General features: G+C 34.7%; 1 protein-coding gene across 1 annotated transcript in view; it reads right to left on the bottom strand.

Moving 5' to 3' along the window:
• Window positions 1–22,154, bottom strand: part of LOC144434262 (mitochondrial mRNA pseudouridine synthase Rpusd3-like) — a 41,437-nt gene extending 19,283 nt beyond the window's left edge. Inside the window, exons 1-5 of the mRNA XM_078122719.1 lie at window positions 22,135–22,154; window positions 21,618–21,725; window positions 17,429–17,463; window positions 2,020–2,069; window positions 869–995 (exon numbers count right to left, since the gene is read on the bottom strand). Coding sequence (XP_077978845.1) covers window positions 869–995; window positions 2,020–2,069; window positions 17,429–17,463; window positions 21,618–21,725; window positions 22,135–22,154 — 340 coding nt within the window. The remainder of the gene's footprint in view (window positions 1–868; window positions 996–2,019; window positions 2,070–17,428; window positions 17,464–21,617; window positions 21,726–22,134) is intronic.
• Window positions 22,155–22,817: the final 663 nt, after the last annotated feature.

Genomic DNA, 22,817 nt, shown 5'->3' with positions numbered 1-22,817 from the left:
GGTGAGAATCTCAGTGGTGGGGCAATGATCGATTCAATAAAAGGTGATTCAAATGACTCTATCGAGTATGAAATTTATATATGTTTACTGACAATCAAATACTCAGGTAGGGATAACGTTAGTAATTGTTACATTTAATTAACCTCTATTTTGTTCTTTCAGTTTATATTGGGGTTGTAAATGTATGGTTTAAATTAGCAAGCAATAAACTACTGTAACAGTGTATACGCTCATATATATATATATTGCAGGGATCGGCACAAGTGAAATTACATCCTGTCACTGATTACTTTATTAATTTTAATATACAAACGGGTTTTTTTTTATAGCTCAGCAGAGTAAATGATATATATTACAACCATTGTATCATGTAAAACTGACTGTCAGTTTTAATATTCTGAATCGGGGAATTATTGCTTTATATTGGTTAACTGGAGCGTGACAAAGGCTGACTGTTGCACAATGGTATTGATAATGTCACTGGATATCATTCAATACCACAAGTAATTCATACTACTTCTAATGGCTGTGTATATTGCAACTGTTAGCAAATTTGCAAATGGCTAAATTTAAAACATTCCTTTGGTACGTGAAAAATTAAATTACTCAGTTCTAATCATTGATACACACAAATAAAAATTTCACTGGTACATGAAAGTATTATACAGGTAGTATAAATAATAGACTCTTAACACAGAATGTACACAGAATGCTATCAATTCCTGGAACACCTCAATTACACCACATGAGTCAATGACTGGTCTATGGGAAGCCTATTTCTTATCTATCTAAATTGTTCTTGGGGAATATAAAATGGGTATGATACACACAGTCTTTTGGCAACCCTTGATATTTCTATTATATCTACCTTTCAAAGGTTTCATTTCCACCAATGCACATGAGTGATTATCATCAAGGACAGTGTATTCTGTAGAAGTCTTCTTTGCTTCTCGTCTCTTTAGACTGCCTGCAGAGGCTTCTGGTTTTACAACAACCTGTTGTTAACGTCAATGAGAAAAACAAAGTTTAGATGTTGTGTGGAATGCAGTGTACTGAGGTATGTGTTAAATTTGATAACAGAATATCCAATAGAGAAGAAATAAGATTAACGATACATGCATGTCTGATAGGCCTGGTTGATTTACATTCTACATATATGGCAAAAGTTTAGTAAAAGTTTTCGGAGAAGTCTGAATTTTCAATCAGTAGGAAATTAAGCTAAAAATTTATTTCACATAACAACAGGCATTCATTTGTATATAAGTGTCATTTTTTGCACTGTTGACTTTAAGTTTATGAAATATTCTTGAAATACACACAAAAGAGACAGGCATGTTAATAAGCTTTGTAGACATTTATAAACATTAATTTTAATACAGATAAAGCAGGGCTTGAAGTAACTTTTAGGCTTGGTATTTGGTAGTCAAATTTATGCAAGTGAGCTGTTTCAGCAACAATTTTCCATTTATTTCCATTGGTCTAACAGACTACCACATGTACAATTATTACAAATTTGGTTGTCAAGGTAGACTATGCCCTTGACTACAGCTAATTGTGAGCCCTGTAAATTAATACAGATAAATCAGAGCTAGAAATATCTTTTGGGCAAATTAATCTAAGTGAACTGTTTCAGCAACAATTTTCCATTGATTTCCATTGGTCTAACAGACTACCACGTGTGCGATTACAAATTTGGTTGTCAAGGTAGACTATGCCCTTGACTACAGCTAATTGTGAGCCCTGTATATTAACACATAATTACATATAAATTAAACTGTACATAATACTGCTTATTTATATTTTTAGAAAACTGGCAATGATTGTCATTAATTACATATGATAATCACATTATGATAACCCTAGTAGTTGATTTAATGTAATATTCTTGGAAATACAAATAATTTTGACTAAAACAATCAACTTGGCTGTGAAAATGTTGAGTCACCTTCAAGTCCTACTTATCAAACCCCACTGATCAGGCATCACATTACTTGGTGCAACAACAACATTGACACCTACCATATTTTCATTCCCTCTCTGTTCTTCTGCTAATGGCACTTTTATGGTACCTGGAAATAGATAAATGAACTTTTGTGAGCTGAGCAGTTATGTTTTGATACAAGCTAACAATTACATGACACCTTCCTTCATGTCTACCACGACAAACAATGAGTTTAGATTTATACTTTACATATGTTTTTCATTTTAATATTTTATAGATAATATTATATAAAGTTCAGCTTGCTAGCTTCAGGTCTGTATTTAGATATTTTACAATATTGTAGTGCACAATTTGTAGTATTTGAATAGTTGCAGTGGCCGGTTTGGAATCTGTATGTTGTGTGGGGTCAAGACTTGTCGCTACCATTGTCCCCCCCCCCCCCCCCCCCCCCCCCGTCAACCCAGCTGTATAATTGGGTACCTGATAGGATAGAGGTTGTAATGTGAATGCTTTAATCCTATGTAGGCTGCTATAAACTGTATGGTCTCTGGGGAGTTGACAAAATATAGAGGGCCGTTGTGGCATTATAGGTCCGTATAAAGTTAATAATTGTTAATATTCACTTTGCGCACAGTTTGGGAAAGAGCTATTATGATCATTATTCTAGAGTCTCTTTGTTCATGAATGTGTTGAATACTGTATCTTGACATCTGCTCAGTAAAAGTCTCAAACACAATGAGGATTCACAGTTATGGTCAAAGGGATTATACTCCACTTCTCTATATAGTTTTTTTTCCATCTGAATGGGACAACAATTTGTTACGTTTAGTCATTCTGCCACATGTAAAAGGTTGAGATTATGAGAAGAATGGGAATTGATGAAGTTTAACAACATTTCTGAATCAATATTCTGAATCAATAACACTACAATTTTATATCTAATTTAAAGCCAAATCATTCTGACAATTCCAAGCAAAGCAAACTAAAACATAAATACTAACTAACTGTAACTTATCATTAGCAAAAGCGTTTGATTTAAATATTATAGCAACAGCTGTACAACTTTTTATCCATGTGATGTCACAATAACACCCCCCCCCCCCAGTCAAGTTTGACCCCTTAGCTGCATGCAAAGTATTAAGTATTAACCCCCTAACAGAGTATCAAGTTTGATTTCAGGAAGTGAAAATTCTGACACTCTTAAAATCTTACATGCACCTGATATATTACTTAAAGTTTCAATGATGTCAAAAGAACAGTTCATCCACAGGGGCTCATTTCATACATTTTTAGTCACATTTCATTATCACGGTTCAACATATTTCATCACTGGTTTATGAATCTCTGTAAATCACCACCAGCATAATGGGACAAACTATCTCTCATAACAGTGATATTTCATAAATGTGTAGAAAAACCATGACACTATTGTGTATATATATTTGTCAATATAATTTGACAATAAATCAAGTGTTAAATTACTAGGTCTCATCACTGGGTTTTATTATCTAAGTTGTAAAATATGTTGACTTATACAAAATGTATTAATAGTGTACGATTTAGGGCAAGTTTTATGACTATAATCAATATGTTTCACACGTTCAATCTCTCTATCTCTCGATCTCCGTCCTAGCATATACTAAAAACCTAGTACTAGATATTTTCATCACTAGAAAATTCTGTGATTTGACAGTCTTCAGATAGTTTTAAACGACCTCTTTTTACTAATTATCAGACTGGTACATTGTGTTCATGTACAAGAAGGTCTCTATATATTTTTGTGCTTTTGTTTTCCAAAATAAGAAAAAAATTATCAGATGTTTAGTGAAAATTTCCAGGTTTACAGCACTTTGTCCAAGCTCTCTCATCACTCATTTGATGTGTTAAAACTTGTTAAAAGTTAACACTGGTAAAGTTGTAGTACTTTCTTTCTAGATTTTCTAAGCATTGCGTCAAACAGAATTCTGCCAATGTTGATGTATATTCAGTGAAATGTGATAGTAAAATCTGGATCAAAATGATGTGCATATATTCCCGGCCTATAATATGTCACTTTTAATTGGGCCATGTTTGAATGGAATCAAATATCACATGTCAGAGAAATGACTTATTAGGCACAGATGCATGGAAGGACACACAGAACCCATTGTAATGTACATTCGGTAGTCTTTCTCTATCATGTGGTACTCAAAATTCTGTAACAAAAAAGATATATGATAATTTAGTTTCATCATCTTTTATGATCGTAATTTTGGTGGGAAGAAGACCTCTAAATTGTACAGTAGATTTTACCTTATTACCCATGCAAAAATATCTGTATCTATATCTATAATTACGGTGTAGGTCCTGGGTAAGGAATAACACATCGGGGGAGAGTATTAGTCAGAATGTTTTCGACAGTAACTGCCATTTCAAAGGTGTCACAAGATTTAGCACACATAGTACTATTGTCCACATGTTCAAGTCTAATGTTTTTACAAAGAATGACTGTTGATATTGAGCAGTTTTACAATTGTCAATTTCAACTGTATATACGTGTAGATGTACATAAATCATGTATAGCTTGTTTGACTTCAGCGTATAATCCATATTATTATAATTATGATAAATCAACAACATTGAAATTGGAATGTCTATAATTCAAGGCAATAATACAATGGGGACTAAGTATGCTTGTTAATCATATTCTTACAGAGGCTGCTGCCATGGATCAAGACTCAAAAGAAGGGCATTATTTTACTTGTCCCAAAGTCAGACAAGTGATTTGAAGAACTGGGCAAGTGATTTTAGAAAGTACGTTGTACTTGTCCCAATGGACAAGTAGAATTTCTCATGGTTTTCAATTTTTAAACCTCTGCTTGTTCATTCTTATATTGGTGTTATTTTCATCAATGCCATATTGAGAAATGGCGCAAGTTAACGGTTTACCGTGAATTTGTTATTTTGGTTGCCATGTCAATTTATACTATGTATATAGTAATATTAATTGGATTTGCATCTTTGAGAAACCTAGGGGTATATAGCATTAGTGTCACTATGATGGTTTGGCAAAGAGATAGAATTTTACATTTTTCTCATCTTGGTTCCCATGGCATCAACAAAATCTCTCTTTCAGTTGATATTCTTTGTTCCATTACTTTGAGTAATATGCTATTTTTATTGATTTTGACAAAACTTCTTAATTTTTCAACTTGTTCACGTTTAAATTAATATCATGATTGCCCCACAGTAACCACTAGTGTCTTTCAAATTCTAATCAAATGGATTCAGGTCTCTGGGGCAATTTTTTTCTCAAATGTATATTTTCATCTATTACTTCTAAATCAGAGATTGTTTTAACATTTAATATCACATCCAATTATTCCATCAAGTCAGTCAGAATTATTTCCACTTAAACACACTAATTTCAAATTATCTACAGGGGACAGAAGTTAAGAACACATTTATAGACAGATTTCTCTGTTTTTCATCATATTTACACTTTGAATGACTAGTTATAAACTAGATCTGTTTAAAACCATTGTATTGATTCATTATCTTAAGTACAAATTACTTGGTACTTAGATTTGATTCGCCATGGTTAAAAAATACCTAGTAAGGAAAAGTGAGTACATTGTAGTTAGTGTGTGTATTTATTGTTGCGTCTGTACTTCATTGCTAACCTGCCGGATCACGTCAGTATCTAGTATTAATAAAAACCTAATTATCCTAAAAGGATAAAGATCAAACAGATGAATGAAGCTAATTTCGCTTTGTATCGTAGCATTAATAAATACTTCTACGATGTTTAATTCTTTAAAGTGTATTCTGTTGCCTGGTTTGATGCAACATCCAATGAAATCTGACTGACGTCTGGCATATCACTGATTGTTATACACATGGCCTACTTCTATGTTGACCTGACAGGTAACTTCCTCTAGGGATTGTGATTCTAATATCAGTGAATGAAGGTAAATGTTGTGATGTGATACTCCTGAGGTAACAGGTATCATAATTCATTTCCTGCCAACATCTAATATCGCATCCCCACAAAATGCAAAACAAACTGGCTACTTGGCATGTACGTAATATGTCTATATGGAATGTTTCATGTTGGTGAATAAAATTGAAAGAAAGCAAACTTGAAATTGTTCTGGAAGGAAATTTTCACTGGATTTAATCTGAAGTTTATGTTTGATGACTGCTCAGAACATATTGACAAAATATAATGAATATTTTTACTCACAGAGTCAAACGATTTCTTGGAAGCGAATTCCAAATTTTTGCTGACGTCAAGTAAACCCATGAGAATGCTGATGAGATGTCTGCAAAAATTTGGGATTTGCTTCCAACAAATTTCAAGATATAATCGACTATTGAACTTCAACATGGTCGATAACTTGTTGTCTGTATCAGGACTCAAAATCTGTAGTATTGTGGGACACATGGACTACTAAATATAGTATCTAGACTAACACATTTGTAAGGTGGTATTCTGTTAGACCACTAGAAATCAATAGAAAATGTGTAGCTGAAAAACAACAATTCACTTGACTAACTCTGACTTTATGCAAGCATAGAAATTTAAAAAAAATTAAAATTAAAAAAAAAAAAATTAAATTTGAGACCTGTGTATGTACATATGAAATTAATGCTGTGACAGTATTGGTACATGTAGCTTGTTTTCCATGAATCCAAGCCTGTCTTTATACATGTACATAACTGTATTCGGCGGCCATATTGGATTCTAAAATGGCTGCATTTTATAATCAGTTTGTCCTTTAATTTAAAACTTTGTACGCTGACCCTGATTTTTTACTGATGATAGATTGGCGTTTTCATTTTTTCTAAAAAGTAACAGTAAAAATTTGAAGAGCTTTTATTTCCAAGGTTTGCATGCATTCTATGTAAGTCATAAATTCTGATATAAAGGTATCGATAACTTGTCTACCTCACTGGACATGTGACTACACTAGTGTTCATACTACCTCCCAACTTGTTATAGTAGCCTATATCATCTGGATAGTACAATTTGAAAATATCCTCATAAGCTAATTGGTCACACTGAGGACCAATCAGATTGCTTGACTACTCAAATGAAGTCATCATGTGATTTACACAAGTTCCTGTGATGAGTTAACAAATATGCTACAAATGTGCATGATAATTAACATGTAATTTGTACATGGATGCTAATATTATGTAAATTCAAACATAAAGGTATTATAATAAAAGTAGTTTTTTGTTGTTGGTTTTTTTGTTTGTTATTTTTTTATTTATTTTTTTATTTTTATTTATTTATTTATTTATTTATTTATTTATTTATTTTTTTTGGGGGGGAAGAGATTGTTGGCTAAATTACTCAGTTTGAATGGCTACCATAACAAGCTGGTATGTAGAACAAGCACTAAAATAGTCACAGACCCAGCAACATAGACATGCTGTATGAATCCTTAAGTTGAGTATATATCTGTATTCCTTTCATTCCCCTAATTCTGAAGGGATATTACCCTTCACTTTTAGATGAGACTTCAAAGTGGAGACCTTTTGGCTTGTATTTGGATCAACATATTACTTTGGGTGACTTCTCTAAAATTCATGTCATCTTAGAACGTTTTCATTAATTTTTCAGTTTGATAACTTCCTTCATTATTCCCATCAGATTATTTCCTAGTTTCTGCACAGCAATCCTGTCATCATAAGCCTGCCCATAACTTCTGGATGACAATTTAAGTTGTGGATCTTCACTTCACCTTGTAATCTGATACACTGTAATTCTTAAGATAGCAGTTTGTGAAATTCATGTCAGCTTGGAGTTTTGCGTCAGTATAATCCAAGAGATCAGACTTATCTTAATCCACTTGCTTGAAATATTCCCACACCGTTGTCTAAATTTTAAAATCAAACTTCTAGAAATGTCCTGTGGTAATAAAATTCAACTGTAGCTTTCAAGGACAGTCACATAGATTTCTGTGCTCCCCCCTACAGCATTCATATAAATATGATTATGATGTTGCGTCCCCACGTGATTTTAGTTTAAACGGAGTGGGGGTGGAGTCCTGGTTGAACATTGGCTATCGTCAAAACAGCTGTATCAAATGAATATTAATAAAGAGATGAAGACAGTCCATCAATTTGTGATGGATTACTACTGACATGCATCATTCATGCTTCACTCACAATAGGGTTGAACCATAATTAACACCTTTCATCTATGTCAGGGCCTTGACTAGACTGGGATAGTGATGAAGTACATTGTAGTATGGAATACCATCCTGTCAGGAACTAGACTACCGGTAACTGCAACCATCACCATCTATTCTAGCTAAAATGATGGAGGCTTGGTGTTTCATTCAAGTGACATGACATTTAATGCGCACCCTCACATAACTTCTAATGCATTAAGAAACAACTATGGTACAAGTACATATAGGTGCTGTGCACAGTGGGATTTACATGTACAAGTAGTCAAGTTGAAATGTTGATTATCAGTTAGTAAATAAACAATTGCAGTCATTAAATCATCAAGTCCATGTGTCATGTTTTCATTAGAAGCTTGTTTTTACTGTGCTGTATTAGAATAGCAATGCTTAGTAGAGTTCAATGTGATTGGGCAAAGGATCCTGCTGTGTTTGTTGTGCCTCTGTTATTGTTCATCTGGAGTCAAAATATGTCTGGCTCCGTGTGAAAAACGTAATGCCCCATAAGTGAAACACCAAGCCTACCTCATTTTAGCTGTACCAGTAGTAGACTTTAATATGTAATTTAACATCGACCACCACCACCACCACCACCACCACCACCACAATTTACTCTCTATCTCTTACATCAGAAGCATTAGACTAATTGAAACAGTACAGGCAACAGTACATCTGATGAATATACCGGTATAATGATGGCTGTTAACTCATGTAATAAAACAAGACAGCATTACTTTCAGATACAAATTGTGTAGTTCAAATTTTTTGCAGAAAGCAAATCCTTCTCAAATAACAAAAGAAATGTAATAGACTATGGTGGCACCAGCTGAGTTTTAAGCTATTTTGATCATGTGAAAATACTGTCAACATAAAACCTTTTTTAGTCTGTATTACAATGTTACATGACAGTGCATGCCTGTTTTCAATTCTAGCATATTACTATTGTTAGCACAGTTGGTAGCATAATTTAATAACAGTTTCCTAAACACGTTTAGTATTATGTTTTAACTAGATATTATTCCCCAATATTTTCCTTCATGCTGCTGAGGAAAATACAAGTTACCTAAGGGGCCTTCTCCTAGCAACTCGTAGTGACAAAACCCTTAGGTCACAAGTATTAATTTTCTGACTGAATGAAGAAAAATATTAGAGAATAACATAATTATACTCCCTCAAGCATAAATCATGCAAAATAATGGCGATTTAGAATGTTTTGACTCATATTTCGAGCACCGCAGAATCAATAACGTAGAAATGGATTTTCATGACGTAGAATGACCAGGGTATATATCGTAATCCACATATTTTCTGTTCAAAGACAACATCTTTGCTTGTGCATGGTACCATGAATTATGTTATCAAATCATTAAATATGTATTATTTATAAATATCTGGTTTGAGTTCTGTCGATCTTAGCTCATAATTAAACTACACTCTATCTTTAACACGAGGGCGCTCTGAAGTTACAAAAGCACCTGGAGCCCTTGTTGTATTGTGTCAAATAAAATAACAAAATAATCACACTGTACTAGTTTTTCTTTATTTTGCGTTATGCATAATACAAGAATCAGAGAACAAACATCACTTTGTGCCTGTTTCTGGAAGGTGGATAAAAACGTCTGTATCAAAATCTTATATATGGGTCGTTGTAAGTATAGCAGTGAGAACTCAGAGTCAATAATTTATGATGCCAGTAGATCGTACAGATTTATATCTATAAGACACTGGGATGCCAACGATTACAGTATAAATCACAGCTATAAAACAGTACCACTAGAATCGCTTGGTGTGCAATGGTCCAGTAATTACGTCAAATGATGAATACATGACAATGTTAAGACTTTACAAAATCCATTTTGACAACACTACTGTCATAAACTATGGCGGCAGCTGTACTATGGTTTAATGTCAGATCTGATGTGTATCTATTGAGAACATTGCATTTAAAGACAGACGAAAAACAAACTATAGTGTACTAAACAGGCAACCTTGATTAACCATTTAAATTGTTTTACTAGATAAACTGTTATGGCAGTTTAACAAAGTTAGTTACGAGTTTTGTTTATAATTCAACAGATGATGTACATACAACGTCAAGAAAATCTGTTTTGGGTACATATAAAATTACAGTTTATATGTACTACCAACCTCTCCTTTACTTTCTGCTCAGCTCAGCTGTCACTGACCGCTGAGAGGGGTTAATCAGAAAATAAAAGACGCCATCTTCCAATGACTTAATGTCAATATTCAATCAACTGATTTCTCAACTAAATTTATAAAAGCACCAACCTATACAGCTCAGCACTGTTCTGTTCAATAGTGTTGAAAACTGAAACCACACCAAATACATAATTCTATTAAACAAATGGGTCTCAAGTTTCACTTTGAAAAAATCCCAGGGTTAGCAGCCTGGCGAATTTAAAATGGAAGTGAGTTCCAAAGTTTTTGTAGAACATGCACGAATGCATTACTCTACGTAGGTGATTTGTTTTTCATTTACTGTTGCGAGCAGATTCTGGAATTGAGGTAAAACACACAAAGGTAGAAAAAGTACCAGTAACAAAAATGTTTTAATGGTTTTTCTACATGATAATTTATAGAGCTATTATTTTAATGCTCTCATTTGGTAACTCTAATAGGACCATTATTCAACTCTGTTATGACATTAATTTAAAGTACTCCTACCTGCCTTCTTTGATATGACGCACAATATACAACTAAATATAGCTTATTTCATGTCTATAAAACGCTAAGATTGCATGATATAGGCAAATAGTTTTTAGGGACAAAAATAACAGGTTTTTAGGACAATTGTTGTTCAATTAAGGTTACTTGATGGCAATTTAGCCAATCTAAGAGTCAGGGGAATTTCACTTATCTCAGACATCGACAGATGGAAAAGTGAAATTAGTGAAACCAAAGTTTAAAATAATACATGTAATGCCATGCTAAGATTGCTTACGTTAGAATCTCTAATTGATGTCACAAAGTTCACTTAAACTTAAAATGTTGAAATTCAGTCCCAGAATTTCAGGCATTTCCATCAACTTTTCATGACTCCTTAGTGCTTATTATCCTTAGTGAAACCAATCATGAATATTCATTGTTCACCTATTGCATCATTATGTATTTCTGCTGACTCCCATGAGGCAATGTGGCCCATAGCAAAACATACCCAAATGAGGTATGACTTGAAATCGAGTGTTTCTCAGAAATCGAATCTAATTTAAGTATTAATCATGACCTGCTCATGACTTTTAGAATCCAAAGTATCTGAAAATACCTTTATTATTAGATAATTACCATATGCTATATCATCAGACCATGTCATGTCATATGTCATATCATATCATGTCGTATCATATCATATCATGTCATATCATATCATGTCATGTCATGTCATGTCATGTCATGTCATATCATATCATATATCATATCGTATCGTGTCGTGTCGTGTCGTGTCGTGTCGTGTCGTGTCGTGTCGTGTCGTGTCATTTCATGTCATGTCATGTCATGTCATGTCATGTCATGTCATGTCATGTCATAATAATAATAACGTAATAATGTTGGGTTCTTATATAGCGCTTTCACAGTCCGTGCTCAAAGCGCTTTACAATTATTACCCCTGGCTCAGATCAGAATGGCACAACGTCCCTTTAGTCTTCCTCAACTCCCTGGGGAGCATACAGCATGTCATGTCATGTCATATCATGTCATATCAGGTCATATGTCATGTCGTGTCATGTCATGTCATGCCAAATTATATGTACATTATATTATCACAGGTGAAAACAACAATTTTGCAGACCTATATTATGGCTATAGAAATAAGAATGAAGGCAACGGACTTGGCACCATTTACATAAATTATGTTTTATATTTTCAGAAATTAATGCTTCCTGTTCAGACATAATAATCTAAGTTCAAAGACTTCACCCCTTGTGTTAACAAAATGTCTGTCAAACTATACCATGTTTATCCATTTTAGTTTCTACTAATTACAGTACAGTACCTGTGATCATTAATAATCCCTTGTGATTAGAGTGAAATTTCTTAACGTTCCAATCTTTGACGAAGAATCAACTAATCTGAGGAATTAATCATTCATGATTCATGAGTTACCATGGCGATCAGAAAATCGACTATTTGTCACTTTTTCGTTGCTGATTAGATTTCTCTTCTATTCTGATTTGATTTTTTTCAATGAAATGTTTTTGGGCCATTATGATGCAAAAGTCAACCATGCAAAAATTGCACTTTATTGCCATTGCTGCGGAGTTTTTCGATGAACTCATCTTAGTCACTAAAGTACTTAGGATACTGTTGCCCTGGAGAACAAGTACTCAGAAAATCATGATTGGTTTTCCACACAACGTGTTATACAGAATTTCACTTCAAGACATACAACCAACGCTGACACTTCAAAAACCAATATCGTTGTGATCACATGATATCATAGAAATATTAATGCTCTTACACTTAATTGTTGAAAACCTGGGTAGCAAATAAAGATGAGTTTTCCTCCCTTTGGACAAATTTCTATATATAGATATTTTTTAACTGTATAGCAGCCAAACCATTACAGGCATAATAGGCTGACCACTGAGGTTGGGCGCCTTCAGTAAGTACAAGGGGGGAGGGGATCAAACCTAGTGTGTTGCATAAAATGTGACCCTCTCGTTGATTCAGTTTTCTGAAAAGTGGCCCCTCCTCAATTTCCTTTTCTTGAAAACATAACCGTCACTCAGTTCAAAATGGATTAAAATGCTGTCAGACATGAAAAGGGACAGAATCAATGATAAGAACTATATCCCACTGCTGTCACATTGATAATTTTTGAAAAGCGTTGGTTGTTTCCTACTACTACTACCACCAAAGTGAAGATATGTACAGGCACTGTATTAATTAATTAATGTGTATGTGTGTGTGTGTGTGCGTGTGTGTGTGTGTGTGTGTGTGTGTGTGTGTGTGTGTGTGTGTGTGTGTGTGTGTGTGTGTGTGTGTGTGTATCTAATTGGCAGAGCTGAGGGCAAAACCTCTAAAAGACTAGATGGGCACACTACTGACATTGTCTGGACTGTGGTCAAGATACCTGCACTACCATAGTATCTGCTTATCACACTGATCCCCATTCATTATGGTTCTCACCATTTTGCCTCAGATTATATGACTTTCCTTAGCTCTGCGGTCAGCAACAGGTGGTTGGAGCTTATAAGGTTAGGTTGATCTTTCTTGTTGTCAATCAACTTTTTCTATTTCCATCTTCTTCTCTGAAACCAGTGCTCTTTTTTTTTAGTGTGTATGTCGCTTAGGATGTCTATTCAGATTTGTTTATGTCAAGTTGATTACAGTCATTTTCTATTTTCAGCAAAATTAATATTTTTTGTCAAAAATGATATTTTTGACTTCTTCTCTGAACCAGTGGTTGGATTGCTTTGAATTTGTTGTACATGACCCTTTGGTGGAGTCTCTTCAGATTTGTTCATGCCAAGTTGATGTGAGTCATTTTCTATTTTTAGCAGATTTTTGGGGGGTTATTTTTGGATAAAAACGATGTTTTCAACTTCTTCTCTGAAACCAGCTGCCAGATTGCTTTGATATTTAGTGTGCATATATCCCATGTAAGGTGGATTTTGATTAGCTATGCATACATGCAAGATTTGAAGATGAACTCCTATAGTATTGTGTCAGACGTAGGAAGGGAGCAGTCACTTACAATGCAACAAAATCAAAAACAAACAACAATAAACGGACATACAGGTAAATAAAGAAATCAAGCCATATTCTAACATCAGATTGTAATCAGATTGATAGTACATGTATATGAAAAGAACACTGTGATTTTTTAGTACATCAAAATTGTGTCATAATGTCATTGCAATATCACATCTGAATACATGTACCTGGTAAGAGCTCTAAGCTTAATAAGACTACCAGTTGTTAGACATAACATGGAGTTGGATCGAAGAAGAAGCATTATGCAGTAGCCACTGAGGACCATCATGTTACATTACTGTGCTACTTATTTAAACTTCACTCCAGGGGTTTAAGTTGTTAACGTAGTCAGCGACGATATTACACCATGCATATAGACATTAGAAGTATAGACATTAGAAGGGCAATACTCTCTTTAGATATAAATACAAAAGTAGCCACTGAAATGAGAGTAGTTACTGACTAGTTTCTCTGGTTGCTAGGGCCTTAATGAAACTCCTGCACTTCATACTGTGTACTTATGGCTCATTTGGCTTACTTAAAACAGGTTGCCTTTGGCGTTTATATTGTTAAGATCATGATCTAGGTCCTCCTGAGGAAGTTACACTTACATTGGAAATTCTGTATGAAGCACAGCACTTGAAAGTGTTTGAACATACAATGTCATGTATTACACAGTAGTAAATATGGTATTATTTGGATATCATATAATATTTCATAACATATTAACCAGAAAACTGAAAAAATTAATTTGACTAAGTTTAAAGCTAAAAATGTGGTTGGTATATGTAGGTGTGCTTACCAGTCTGTCTATTAAGATCCACACATAGATAAAATCTAACTGACTACTTCATTACTCATAATATTACTAGTACCCCAGTACTGGCCTGAAATACTTAACACCAACACCCCCTATCATACTTTACAAGAAAGTTTTGGATTTACCAGAAATCTGCCTTTCTGTAACCAGGGTCTACAACTTTTAGGAAAACAATTTTGCTTATGATGTATTAAATTAATATATTATACATAATAAATCTCAGTCTATGTTGTTTTAGCATGAAGATTTCTCTCTCATGTCATTGACCTCATCTCACTGTGCCAGTATCACTTAGAATTAAACTATATGCCTTAACGTGCATTCAGTTGTCATAGCAACATGTGTCTTACAGTATTACTGTTAACCGACAGCTTAATGTTTTTTTCTCTACAAAACAGACGTGTCTGCATTTTGTGTTACTACTAATAATAATCTTTATTTGTCCAAATAATTTCGGAAATTTGCATGAATGACCGCCTCTGAATAGTGCCCTAGTGTATATTAAAAGGAAGAGGAAACCAGAGTACCCGGAGACAACCTGTGTTGTTCGGCTGGTTCAAATTGAGCATCATCCTTCTTTCATACAGACTTGGCTAAATTTTAATCAAATGTAGCTGGCAATGGACTGGTTTGGACCAAGAAAGACTGCAGTGGTAAGAGGTGTACAAGCTAACCACTTGGCCACCGATGACCAATCAAACCCAGTCAGCACTGAGTGGGTTTGAACCCAGACTGCAGTGGTAAGAGATGTATGAGCTAACTGCTCGGCCATGTATGGACAACCACAAATTCCATAACAATGTAAAATACAAAGTTTCAAGTTCTCTTGGTGTGTTGGACAGATTCCAGTTCTTTAAGTAACTCGTACAAAGTTATCCTTCTACCGGTATATCAAGCTTTCTGTAGAAATGCACTGTATATGCCACACATGTCAAAGGAGATGTTATCATCTGTGTGTAGTGTACTACATCACAGACATACACTTAATGTTGTAATGACAGATGAATGACAACTGACTTGATGAAACACTCTTATCACTGCACCTTGTGAACTATTGTCACATTTATGGAGATACAGAGAGAGAGAGAGAGACACATATATTATTTTCACAGTTTCTTCACTGTCTATCACAACATCATTGATACAATGACAAGAACTGCTATCAGATATGATTTTCCTCTATGAATGCTGGATGGAACATGTATGTCTAGAAGTAAGACAATGACCTTACTTTTAAATCACCATGGTGATGTTTGAAAGACAATACAGTGGCAACTGGCTGAGCTGCAGGCATATCAAATCTGGTGTCAGTTCAATAACTTTACTCATGTTATGGAAACAACTCAAGCATATTTAAGATTGAAACTTGCTCTACTCCCCAAACCAAAACTAAAATCTAGCCTTAGGAAACTTGCCAAGCTGCCATCTTGACTCACTACGTACATGTATATATACCCTTACCAAATTTGTTGTCTGGATTATGTCTGGTTTCTGCCCAGCTTCAATTTTCACTGTCTGGAAATTGCCTGTTTTTCAGTTGACTTAGTTTTATAAACCATATTCATGTCTTAGTTTGTGTGAAGAGGAAATCTGTCCAGTTTTTGTTTAGTCAGTAGTTTGGATTGTAAGGAAGCCATTCACATTTTACTTCTGTCATCATCATTTAACTGAATCCGATGCTTCATTCCTAACAATCTGCCACAAACATGGTTCTTTCTACATTTTATAGTCCAGCTTAGCACTTGTCTCTCTAAGAAAGGTGTCCAGCATAACTTACGTATTCTTCTTACTACCAGAATTATGTGACAGTGTGTGTTTCTATGATTTCAGTACATCCTTAGCTTTTTTCTTTAGTTGCCTCACAAGAGGCACTGACATTACATTAATTAAACATATTTTCACATATAAAGTAGGGGAATCTTGGCAAATTGAGGAAGTCTACCCAGTCTCACATCTTGAAGTGAAGAAATAGCCCAATTTTGTTGTAATTGTTGTAAAAGTATTAACAAGATAATTCGGATAAACAGTTCATACGTTTTCTGTGTCACATTTCCACTGTGTTACTACCAGTAACAGATATTAAAACTTGAGAAATTTCATTTATGACTCACAATATGAGACAGTTTTTGATAAATATAAGACAGATTAACTAAAGTTAACATCCTTAAATTGAACTGAAATCCTTAGGAAAGATATGGAGCAAACCAACCTACACATATGTCTCATTATAAATGTGATGTAAATCATGTGTGCAAGAAGGAAAGCATCCTAACCACGCATACAACATGATAATATACACCCCCAGGTCCATGAGTGGGCAACAAAACAACAGTCGTGACTAAGCTATTTGCTAAGTTTCACATTTCAAAAGGGCATGTACCCTATATTTTAACAAAGTAAGATAAATACATCACAAATCGGACACAAAGTCAGACAACCAGATAAACACAAATACACCACAAAATCGCAACCATATAAGTATGGCATGGAACTTGTTACAAGTAATATTAAATACAGTTATTTCATACAGAAAATAAAAGGTCCCAGTTTACAATAATGTGTGGAAACAATTCCCAGGTTGAGCTTTCAGATCCTCTCACACCCAATAATCAAGTACAACGTTGCACTCTTACCTTTTCTACGGCAATGTAATAAAACATTCATAAACGCTGCCCTTTACAACAGGAAGACAATCCTCACGTAAATTACCATCTGTACAAGGCAGGAAATGAAAGTCCTCTCAGACTGAAATATATATTAAAGGTTACATACCTGTGCCTGGTCTTGGTACTCCAATTGTCAAAGCCCTAATCAAACAAATCAAAATAACAGTTCAATCTAGACATTGGAATTACAAGATTAAAGTGACTTACATTTATTGAATTTGTGTATATTTCTACGCTTGAATTATTATTTCACACTGCGGGATAATATAAGGAGTGACATTATAAATATCATGTGGAAGTAACTGAGTTGATAATGTAAACATTAATTTTACATGATAGTGCCTGAATTTACTATGCAAGTAAGGTATTATGTATTGAGAGTCATTTCAGTCGCACAGTGTTTTTATGTCTTCCCTGCGTTTTTGTTAAGAGCGACAGGTGGGTGAAAGATACTAGCATTTACCAATTTTTGAAACCGGGTTCCCAACTAAAACAGTTTTCCAGATTTTCCCGCTCAGTTGCTGGGTTTACCTGAGCTTGGCAAAAATATTGTTTCCCATGTGATTTAATAACAACCTAAAGGCACTGACAGCACACACTTGTGTACAGCAATGTATTGTATATCACTTTCCCTTGTCTCATCTGACTTTGTGGTAACTACATCCTGTGTATTTTCTCAGTGAGATGAAATACATGTACATGTATATCACTTGCCTTGTCTAATCAGGGGCATGAAGCAACAATTCTGGTGAAACCCAATAATGATAATGATATGATACAGGTAATAAAGGCCCAAGGTAGCTATGAGTCACATTTACATACTTCTTTATTTATACTAGTATATTTTAATAAACTCATTATATATGTCTACATATTTGTTATTTTGGGTATAAGGCCAGAAATGGAATGATTAAAAATATTATATGTATGTATGTACTTGTACACTTTCTGGTCTTTTAAAAAAATGAAACATTTTTAATAATTGCAGAAAAAGTTTATATAAATATGGGAGACTCCAAAAAAGAATAACGAAAAAGAAATATAAGGTTAGACATGGTGCAAAATCGACGCTTAGTGCGCTCGCGACAGCTGATGCGCTGCGCTGCTTGGCGTGCTCGAGCTCAAACACATTCCTTGCTTAAACTTGTAATACAGAGGGGTAGGACACGGCATCGAATAAACCAATCAGGACACTTCAAATCGAACATGTGACCCATGAATTTTCTCTCGAAGCTTGATACCACCTGCTGCCCTCTTGTGGTGAGATATATATTTCGCATGTTGCAGTACATTGTGGCGTTTGTGGGACAGTAAAACAGATTGCCGAAACAGCATATTATATGAACTGAAGCTCCGAAACGGTGCGTCATTTGCGAGGGATATAAACAAAAACACAATTGATAATATCTTGGTTTAATCAATATTTGGTGCCGTAGACTTGCAGTAGGCTCGAACACACAGTCGATTCCGGTCTATATTATTATCATAAAATTACATAAAATTAAACATTAGTCGTCATATCTGTGTCTTTTCAAAATATACCTTTGAATGAAAGAGAAAACGTAACAACATCATTTGACTGAGTAAACAAATACTCGTAAGTTTGCCCGAAACAGAAAGCGTCCGTGAACGAGGGCGATGTGGTTTCAAGCTTACGACGAAAAAGAACACCAAAGTGCCCTACCCCTTCTTTTTTAGCAAATGAGCAAATTGAGCAAATTGAGGTTGAATTTTCAAATTCCAAGATTCGAATCATACGATCTCGCGATCGCGAGACAAGACAGAGAAGTAAATTCTACGACCGTTGGGGGCGCTATTCAATCGGTACACTACACAGCAACGTCCCGTATATTCTATTTGTATTCCAGCATGATTCGATCGAGTTAAATGTGTTTCTCTGTGTATTATAATTAGATATTAATTAGCAATTCAAGATACTGAAATAATGATAAACAAGAACTTGACGGAATTTGTTGATGTTGTCTATATTCATGTTATTCAATATTGTTATAGACACCAGAATTGTTGCCTCATACCCTTGGTCTAATCTGACTTTGTGATCAGATGTATTTTCTCAGCGAGATGAAATAAATGTATATCACTTTCCCTTGTCTAATCTCACTTTGTGGTTTCTACATCCGATGTATTTTCTCAGCGAGATGAAATACACACTTTCCCCTGTTGTCTAATCTGACTTTGTGGTAACTACATCCGGCGTATTTTCTCAGCGAGATGAAATATATCAAAATTTGACATGGTTGGCTTCAAAACATTTCATGGTATAACATTTCTTTTTTTTATATCTGATCTGATCTGAAGTTGATATGAGGTACTGGATTCATAGTAATTACTAGCACTTAAAACTTGTCAATATCATTTTGTTTCCAGATTTTAAGTTTTATGTGCAAGAGTTTAAAGTGGCACGAACTGAGTTTATATTGAATAAGACAATACTTGATTAAACTATTCTGGTATAATGTTAATCTCAATGAGTGCCTTCTATGACATTACAAATGTGACACTGTTTCAGTTCAGTCAATAAACCTGTTGCCGGTTTCAAGATGCACTGTGCGTCTCTCATACAATGCCATGCATTGTGAACACGCTGAGGGGTTTGCATGCGATACTCAGGGGGATGGTTGTCACCTGACCGTACCCTGGGTTCACCTGTAAAACCCCTCGCTATCATTGATGGCGTTTATAGTCTTTGTTCTATAAAATCACTCATAATCAAAGAGGTCAACATCATACATGTCTTTCCATCATTTCCTGATGAAAATGCTATTTCAAACATAATAAAGACAAACAAGACTAAGTGACGTGCTCTCACGCAATGCACCTTGGAACCGGAAAATCGACCATTGTACATCATGATTCAGTATGCTTGAGCAAGTAGAATACTGTGACTTTTAAACATGCAGCAAAAATTAGGCCCAAAAATGTATAAAGTCACCTTGTCTCTCTCTAGAGGTAGAAAGTGATATTTGAGCTGAGAGTATATATACTACATAAACGTTGACTGCTTAGAGCCACTATATGTAATGAGTCAACAGGTGGCCACTGTTTCAACAGTCAGGGATGTATAAAATTTCAGTCAGAAAGTCAAAATCATTATAATAGGTGGAAACTAACTGGTGTGCTAACTACATTGTATGCTGCAACTACAAAGTCGTCATAGGAGGTTGTGGGAGTGGGGGTTGAGGGTTGGGGTTTCCCCTCTCACAGTTTGGACTATTTTGATTTTCACGATGCACAGTAAGGCTATATATACATGTAGCTCTGCTGGCATTATTTGGCAAAATTTCAGGGCAACTGCCTCAACTAACAAGTCATATATCACAGAATATTGTTTTCATTTCTAAATTCAATCCATAAAACCCAAATATGACCCTTTTTTTTTTTTACATATAACCCAATAAGAAAGCCAAATAACCTATTTTCAGAGTATAAATAGACTTTCTAGTAAAACCTGAAGGATTTCTAGAGTTAACCTGTGAGCTAGCCATTATCATGCACAATTCTATCAGTGTGCAATGAACTATGGTATTACACCTAATAAACCTACGTCGACAAATTCAATATACAAACCTGGACCATATTGCAGGACATGTCAGCTATGAAAATTTATGTGCACCGCGGTGTTATCTCATAATTATAAATAAATAGGGTGTGGTTACGATCAAAAGAATGACTCAGAAATAATTATAACCTCACTGTTCAAAAAAACGGAATTATGAAAATATAATTATAGCATTTCAAGGATGATGAGGTGTGGGGGGTTTATTGGCAGCATTGCAGGAGTGTGCTAGCATTATTATTACTTACAAAATTCAATAACCAGGTAAAATGATAGTGCCTGTAGCTTCAGAATTAATATATTAAGCTGCCTTTTGCATTAGCCAGAAGGCTGTCAAATATGCCCCATTTTAAATGGTATTGTGCTATATTGTACAGTACTAATCAGCTTACAATTTAGGCCAGAATCAGAAAAAAATTTAGGCCAGAAAAATAAAATAAGGCTGTTCCGACCCACCCATATTTAGCCGACTTCAATTTTTTTCTGTGTGCTTGGCATACACTCTCATGTTCCTGCAAACATTAGCCAAATAGCTACTGGACTATGGTGCACAGTTTTTTTCTTCAAAATACGAGTATTTCTTGATTTTTTTTTTTTTTAAATATAATTTTACATGTGAACTTATGCATCTACATTAAAAAAATATGAGTTTTGCAAAATGATGGTGTCAAATACTGCCATATGCAAGGGATACAAATTCTGTATATCAGCAACTTACCAGTATCTTCTTGTACGAGTTTGCTGCGCTGTTGATTTCATTAATAATTGATCAACTCCAGCAGCAATACTGGGTTTAGTGGCAAGCAAGGTGACTCCAGAACAATTTCTAGATGAGAGATAAACAACGTATGATTAATATTTGAGACTGACAGTCAGATCACATTTCCCCCCATGGATATGCATTTGTGCATAAGTTACTATTTCTTGTACGCACCTGGATGCACTTAGTCTTGTTGATGTTTTTCCAAGTATTGTATTGTACTAACCAAATTACACCTACCGTAATGTAAAATCTAATACGTGTTACAGCCCCCCCCCCCCCCCCCCCCCCCCCCCTCACTGCACAGCTTCTAAGTGATTTGGGTTAAAAAGTCATCAGGATGTACATATACATTTCACTTCAATTAATATCCATTTTCCGACACAAATTATGAGAATGGTGTATTAAAGGGGCACACTAAATGCTCAATTTTGAACCTCTAAGTTTCCTTAAATTTGTTACTCAATTATCTTACTTTGTGAATTTGATGACCATAATCTACTACTAGCATATTACAAGCCGATAAAATGTATTTGACATGTATATAGGTCAGTTTGAACCTATCAGACTGTGATAGACATCTTTAATTCAGAAATATATTCTGTAAAGTGCTGATGCATGTAACTTGAACAACAGACATCTACTTTTTTCATAAAGTTTGTTCTTATCTTTAAACCTGCACTAACTGTAATTGGAGGATTATTTTTTTAACTGATCAGACAACCAACAATACTGTTCACGGTTCACTGAAAATTGTCAAAATACCAAAAATTAGACACTTAGGGGGTCAATTTTATCCCGCAGTAGTCAGGTTGAACTCATGATCGCATTGAGAGTGCTGTTTTTTGGGTATGGACAGAATTTCAAAATACAGGAGGGCCAGTGGTGTATATAATAGCAATAAAGCACCCACTGGAAGCTCATGCATAGTATTAGAGGCTGTAAACTGGTCAAAACTTTGGGGTATACCATCCCCTGGGGGAGGGGATTTATTGCTTAAATAAATACCACAGAGACAGGCAAAACATAGATTGATTTTGATAATTGATTTTGAAGGTCAAAGTCAAGTGTCAAAGTCCTAAAAGAAAGTATGCACCTGATAATATGGGGTAGACACTTGAATCAAATGGAGTCTCTTTTATAGTTTTTGAGATATGC

The sequence above is a fragment of the Glandiceps talaboti genome, chromosome 1 (genome assembly GCF_964340395.1).
Source record: "Glandiceps talaboti chromosome 1, keGlaTala1.1, whole genome shotgun sequence".
Taxonomy (NCBI): Eukaryota; Metazoa; Hemichordata; class Enteropneusta; family Spengelidae; genus Glandiceps; species Glandiceps talaboti.
This window is presented reverse-complemented; position numbering and strand designations above follow the sequence as displayed.